The following is a 7,500-nucleotide window of genomic DNA, read 5'->3' as shown; positions in this document are numbered from 1 at the left end:
GAAGATGGATTCACCACACTGCCCGCGGCCCACAGCCTAAGATGTCCTTATTTCCCAAATAGATTGTATTGATTTCATAGTATTAATGTGGCAGATTTCACGCTATTAGTGATGATTTCTATTCCTCAATGTTGAAGACCCTGAGGGCTCCCTCTCACTGCTTCTCATCTGATCTTTATGGGTTTAACACGCTGTGTGGACATGCTTACAGGCTTAGCATACCGAACTGCTGCTTTCATGCACCATTACAGCACAGTGGAGAGACTGAGTGTGTGTGTGTGTGTGTGTGTGTGTGTGTGTGTGTGTTCGTGTTCGTGTGTTCGTGTGTGTGAGGGTGGGTGTGTGTGTGTATACTGTTCTGTATACAGTATGCGTGTTTGTGTTGTGTGTGCGTGTGTGTGTGTGTGTGTTTGTGTGTGCGTGTACGTGTATGTGTGTGTGTGTGTGTGTGTGTGTGTGTGTGTGTGAGTGTGTGTGTGTGTATGAGTGTGTGTGTGTGTGTGTGTGTGTGTGTGTGTGTGTGTGTGCGTGTGTGTGAATTATTCCTCAAATACAAGCAGAGGCACACTGGTAGTCACACTGGTAGTCAGCCCATAGTTTAGTGTAGCACCCTTTATTGTATTCTCGGGTTGGCGTTAAGAAGGCTAAATCAGATGCAGAATCATCCTATACACTGATATAACATGATCCCTTACAGTAGAGCTCCAACACGCAAAAACTAAGAATAAATATATTCACAATTTCCTCTAATATTTGTAGGAGATGAAAGCATAAAAGGTTACCTCCATAAAAGATAATAATTGATAGTTGATAGAAGTCGATAGAAGTGTCTTTCCCATTTCAAAACGATCCATATATCCTGTTTTATGTCCCTTTTTCCGCTCTCAAATCCTCGAAAAATACTTAGAAATCAATGCAATAACGTTAGTGCCATTGTCCAATGAAAAGGTAACAGGGGGGTCCAGTTCACACAGCCCCCTGTGGTAAAAGTAGTCTGTAAAACAATAAATCCAAAATGCGTTCCTGTCCCATCGATCTATCACCATCCGAAAGGTAGCTCCATTTCCTCCTGAGCATTCCCAGAGCCCTATTCAATCCAAACCTATAACCAGATACCTCGGACTCAGCAAGATTTTTCCTTTCCTTTCTCAAGTGGTGTAAAGATAATACTCCTCAATTCATTTCCTTATCAAACCCCATGTTGACAGTGTGAGATGAAAATAAACTCAGCTGCATACAAATGCATCTATGCTCTATATGCGCAGGAAAGAGATTGTTTTTTTATCCGGGAAATGTGGTTAGCAATTGTTGACTGAATAGGACCCATAAAGTCTCAGCAGACAAGCAGTTGGGCATCCCGTCCGTTAGTAATCAAACCTCTGTGTTTTAGATAAATAGATCTGTATTCATAGAAAAATAAGCGTTAATAACCACACTGCTGGTTGTTCAGTTGCTAAGGCACTTGGCTGTGTCGCCGGGTGGCGGCGTCTGTCTCTCTCTCTGTCTGTCTGTCTGTCCGTCTGTCGCTCCGGAGCCTGACTCAGTTCACTCATGTCGTTTCCACACCTTCCAAAATGTCAGACTGGATCCCACTGTGTTTGTTGTTGTTATTGGGGGTGAAAGCTGGTGTGCATAATCATCAGGTGGTTTTTGAGAGCTAATATGAGCACACACACACAAACACATGCGTGCGCACACCCACACACACACACACCCACACCCACACACCCCCACACACTCACGCACACACACCACAGGGTCTCTCTTTGTGGTGCTGGGAATAGAAGAGAAAAACAACTCAATACTGAGCAACTCTGAGTCATCAATGAAGAGCAATAGCTTCAGTTATTGAATTTGCTCTTAGCCACATATCTAGGATACCCTTGGATTACTCCCCCTTCCTCCTCGACAAGAAATCCTTACCGTAACCAACAGTGGGGGAAGAAAATACAGAACTGACCTTTGCTCAGTGTCTGGGGGGCAATTTCAATTTTATCCAATTCCCAAAGGCTCACCTTGAACACACACACACACACACACACACACACACACACACACACACACAGACACGTTGACCTCTGCACTGTAAAGGAGTAGTTGTTATCATGTGACCACCGCAGGGTGATTAGAGGTGTCAGAACTGATAGGACCGGTCCAACACCTCTAGGTAGTCAGGCTTGGTTCTGAGTCGCGCCCTCAATTCACCATGACCATCACTCTGGCTCTGATTGCTACTGCCTGGCCCTGTGGTGGTCGCCGTAGTGGAAATGACCAGCGATTGGTCGGGTCTGTTGTCCTGTTTGGAGATGGGGGGGTGGGGGTACCGGGGGGGTGGGCGGGAGTACCTGTCGGGCAGGTCTCTGAACTCGGGGGCAGAGATCCCGAATAGGCAGTCCACCAATCCCACCTTAGGGGTGGGGCCCTGGCTGTCAATGACGGTGGGGCAGAGGGTTCCGTTGCCATGGAAACCGGCGATGGGTCCCATTGCCCCAACAACGGTGTTGATAGGAGACGAGGTTGCCTCCTGAGTCCATTCCCTCTCTTTCTCCACTGCCGAGCGATAGCTTCCCTCATTCTCTTTAGAACCGGCAAACTGTTGCTGCCGCTGTTGTTTTACAGCTGTCTCCTCCTCCGCCTCCTTGTACACAGGGTTACTGCACATGTGCGATGCCGAGGGTGGGCTGGAGCCGGGGACGGGGTTGGGGGGTAGGATGGTGTCATAGACGTGGTTATGCTCCGTGGGAGGCAGAGGGGGGGTCTCTGGTACCCTGTGGTGGTGATGCGTCTGCTCTGTAAATATCCCACACTCCATCTGGATGCCCGCCAGGTCCACCTCCCCCTGCCTGCGAAAGGGCAGCTTGTCCCGCCTCCTCAGGGCGTAGGCGATCAGTGCAGCCGCTGCGAAGAACGCAGACACGAACAGCACCAGCAGGCTGAGCACCAGCACCGACAGAGGGATGGAGCCCTTCTCTGGAGGTAGCAGAGGGCCCTGGCCCAAGCCCGGGCCTGGGAGTCCCACTGAGACCTCTCCATCTGGGGCTGCGGAGGTGGAGGCCAGTTGGCCCTCCTGGTCCTGGTCTCGGTGGCTCTCCAGCTCTGGGCAAAGGAGCTCCATGGAAATGGAGCGGAGGTCTGTGCCAGTGGTCTCGTCTGGGGAATGGCAGACCACCTCTTCCACCACCACCACAGCGCTCAGACCCTCCAGCCAGCCCTTCAGAGGAGCCGCCTCACAGGTGCACTGCCAGGGGTTCTGCTGCAGGTCCACCTGGACCACAGAGATGACACCGTATTCATCTTGTATCATAACAACACTCCAAAGAATTACAAAGCAATTACTAAACTACTGCATCACAACATGTTGATACAACGTTGTTACAAAGGTAATTACACAGGTATAATTGAAGTTTCATGTACACTGTTAATCAAAAGTGCTCCAAGCCCCCATTGCACATCCCACACTTACCTGCACCAGTCCGGTGAGGTGCTCCAGCACGCCCCCTACAGGCAGGCTCAGGAAGTGGTTGTTGCGGAGGTTGAGACGGGAGAGGGAGATGTCGGCGAACACCCCCACGGGCAGGCTCCGCAGCAGATTAGCGCTGAGGAAGAGGAGCTGGAGGGACGGCATCGGGCTGAAGGCTCCCGCCTCAATCTCTCGGATCTCGTTGTACTCAAAGTACAGGTACCTCAGAGAAGAGATTATAGATTATACTTTCATTATCTGTTTTTACAGAACTTGGGAGGTACCAAAGAGGAAGGAATCGTCCAGCTCGTGTTCAGTTCACATCGGATAAGTTCAAATGTACTTTGACCAGCCCTATTCAAATACGTGCGTGGAATGTACTTCATAGTTTGGAAATAAATTCCATGCTCCCTCACCATGGTACAGTTGTTATCAGTAACAAATGATACACGGTAGTCATATTACAACACCAAACATAGACAAGACAGTTCTTATCATTATTAACACGTCATCATCATTACATTACTCTGTACAACTATGTAACACCAATGTATGTTCTGAATGCTTGTTAAACACTATGTTCATCACGATTATCCAACATTAAACCAATGAATACAACCAACCATCTCCTATTGAGACATGCCACAAGCCAACTGACATTCAAAATTGGTATAGTGAACAAGTGAGTGAGTCATCCCATTAATGTCAAGTGCTTTGAGCGCATGGAAAAGTACAAGCTATATATAAATGCAATCCAATGCCATTATCATTCTTATCGTAGTAAGAGGCACGTTAGCACATTAGCAATAGCAACAACCCAACCTTACCTGACACTCTGGAGCCCCAGGAACATCTCAGGGCCGAGCTTCTCCAGGTTGTTCCCATTCAGGTAGAGGCTCCTCAGGGTCAGCAGGCTGGAGAACGCCCCCTCCTGGAGGTACGAGATACGATTGTTGCCCAGGTGCAGCAGATCCAGACTGGAGAAGTTCCAGAAATCTGATTTGTAGATCCGCTGGATCAGGTTCCCACTCAGGTACAGCTTGCGTCCGTTGAGCGGCCGTGGCGTGAGCTGGGAGATGTTGTAGAAGCCGCTCTCCTTGCAGTTGACGGTCAGGCCCAGGTCGCTGATGTGCAGGTTACAGGTGCAGCCCAGGGGACAGATGATGGGGATGGGGGGCCGGGTCTGGTATCCCGCGACAGGAGGCTGGTTGGGGAGGAGGCTGCGTGGGGTGGGGGGTGTCCTGGAGGGCCGTGGGCGTTTCGTGGGACGGGGGGCCCTCTCTCTCTCTCTGCGTTCTGCTGATGAAGAGGAGGAGGAAGAGGTGTGTGTGTTTTGGTGGGGGCCATGGACCATGGAGGAGGGTTTGGTGGGCCTGACTTTGCCTGGGTGGGGGTTCGGTCTGGGGTTAGGGGGCAGGTGTGGGGGCTGAACCCCTGGACTAGCCCTGCCCTCCCCAGGTGTGTCTGTATTTGAAAGTTCGGCACACAGCTCTTTGCGTGGGGTCTCCCTCATGTCTTTCCCATGGAGGTGGAAGGGGGATTCACAGGTGACGTCCCCCACCACAGCGGTATAAGGGATCTGTTCCAGCCACCGCTGCAGCGGCACGGCCTCACAGCCACAGTTCCACGGGTTCTCCTCCAGCTGCAGCTCCATCAGGGAGCGCCCCACATACTCCAGGGTTCCCCTGTACGCCAAGCTCTTCAGACGGTTCCCCCTCAGGTCCAAGTGGGTCAGAGACACCGATCTATCGTAGGGTGGAGAGGCACATGGTGTTAAATGGTAAATGGACTGACTTATATAGCGCCTTTATCCAAAGCGCTTTACAACGGCCTCTCATTCACCCATTCACACACCAATGGCGGCAAGCTACCATGCAAGGCGCCGGCCCGCTCATTGGGAGCAATTTGGGGTTCAGTGTCTTGCCCAAGGACACTTCGACATGTGGCCAGCCGGGGCTCGAACCGCCGATCTGCCAACCTTGCGATCATTAGACAGCGGCTCTACCTCCTGCGCCACAGCCGTCCCAGCTGATGCTGGTGTTGATGATACACATGATAGAAAAACCAGGGGAGTAAGAAAGACATATATATATATATATATATATATATATATATATATATAATACACATGTGTACATTGGGGATAGAGGATAAAGCTAGTGGAAACAGACTGGTTGGACTATATGATGTTGATAAATGTGATCTGGTCACAGTGGGACTAACTTGAATAAACAAACAAATAAACAGAAAAGCGGCTGAATAAACAGATACATAATAAGAAAATCACCCGAATAAGCAGATAAATAAACAGAAAAGCACCTAAATAAACAGACAAATAACTAAATAAACTACCTGAACAGGTGTGGGGGGAGGGACGGGATCAGGTTGTCATTGAGGATGAGCACACGTAGTTTATGTAGGTATCTCAACGCCCCGCTGTCAATGCGTTTGATGACGTTATAGTCCGCCTTCAGGTACAGGGGGAGTACAATAATAAACAAAAACAGTTTAGTATCATCAGATACCTGCTAACTTACAGTATATCCGCTGTAACAGCTTTTATCACAACGACTGAAGCTGAATTGGGAATTATCTGTCATCAAAGATGAAATGCTATGAAGAAGAAAGTATTCGAAAAGAAACACCCAGGAGCCCATCCGGTTCAAATGCAAGATTCAGCAAGGAAAGAACCATCGTGCGGTAATAACTGAAATAATTGAGCATAATCTCTTCATCGTGAATGCCCTTTGACTGTCAATTGCCTTGTGTTTGCTCATGCCTTGAAAATGTAAAACTGTAATCCAAAATTAATTGGAATGTAATAATTGATTACCACTATCACAGTAATGATCACTATCTGTCATCATTAAAGGCAGGTACCTGCAGATACTCCAGGGCCTCCAGGCCGGAGAAGGTGTCATTGCGGAACACCTCTAGTTTGTTCTCGTGCAGGTAGAGTCGTTTCAGAGCGCCCAGTCCGTGGAACGCTCCCACGCGTATGTCTTGCAGCGCATTGTTGCCCAGGTTAATCGCCACGGCGTTGCTAAGGTGCAGGAAGCCGTTGCTATAGAGACGCCGCAGAGAATTCCGCTGCAGGTTGAGCTTGAAGGGGCGAAGCCATGACTGGGACACCTGATGGATTGATTGGTCGGATTATCGATTAGAATATATATATATATATATATATATATATATATATATATATAGGGCATTCGGTGCCGTACAGTGAGGCCCTTTTATAAGAGTCACATGCTTCCATGACATTATGAACATTACACCATTACATCAAATCTATCTCTACAGACATGTTTCTGTCCAACAGATTTGAATTATAATCTGTTGATTTATATATCCACGATTCTTAAGTAAGAAGAGTACAATGTCCAAAGCAATAATGCAGTACAATCTGTATTGTGATGCAGCACACTCACTGTAGTACAATCTGGCACAATGCAGTACATTAGAATAGTGATGCCGTACCTGGCTGGCGTTAGTGAAGCCTTTCCCGTCACAGTGCACATGCAGCACGCCCTCTTTCACCTCGCACGCGCACGGCTCAAAGCAGGGCTCGTCCACTTCCTCCTCCTCTGAGTCCACCAGAGGAACGTGTGTGGAGGTGGGGGTGGGTGGGTGTCCATGAGTGGCCCCGGTCAGGCCCACACACCCCAGGGCCGCCACCACCAGAGTGACCCAGTGCATCCTCCTACCTCTGTCTGTCTGTCTGTCTGCCTGTCAGCCCAGCCCGGGGCAGCAGCCCAGTACGACCCCTCACCGCACTGCACACACACACACACACACACACACACACACACACACACACACACACACACACAGAGTGAGAGAGAGAGAGAGAGAGAGAGAAGAGAGAGAGAGAGAGAGAGAGAGAGAGAGAGAGAGAGAAAGCAGAGAGGGCAGAAGAGACAGGCTGAATGACACAGTCTGGTACAGTGGTTTATGATTTATATTAACACACATTAAAACAAAAGGACACTTCACCAGTTTAACTCATAATAGTCTCTCTCTCCAGCACCACACCAGTG

General features: G+C 49.1%; 1 protein-coding gene across 1 annotated transcript; it reads right to left on the bottom strand.

Moving 5' to 3' along the window:
* Nucleotides 1–2,134: 2,134 nt before the first annotated feature.
* LOC308164954 (SLIT and NTRK-like protein 3) lies at nt 2,135–7,159 on the bottom strand (the record flags this gene model as incomplete). Its single annotated transcript, XM_080539030.1, has 6 exons — nt 2,135–3,265; nt 3,464–3,683; nt 4,288–5,205; nt 5,813–5,928; nt 6,341–6,592; nt 6,941–7,159. The coding sequence occupies 6 exons, from the start codon at nt 7,157–7,159 to the stop codon at nt 2,135–2,137; spliced, it is 2,856 nt and encodes a 951-aa protein (XP_080395156.1).
* Between the last annotated feature and the right edge of the window lie 341 nt (nt 7,160–7,500).

Source organism: Nansenia antarctica (genome assembly GCF_963989245.1).
Source record: "Nansenia antarctica genome assembly, chromosome: 1".
In the NCBI taxonomy this organism is placed as follows: Eukaryota; Metazoa; Chordata; class Actinopteri; order Argentiniformes; family Microstomatidae; genus Nansenia; species Nansenia antarctica.
Note: the sequence above shows the minus strand (reverse complement) of the source record. Positions and strands in the feature narration are given on the sequence as shown.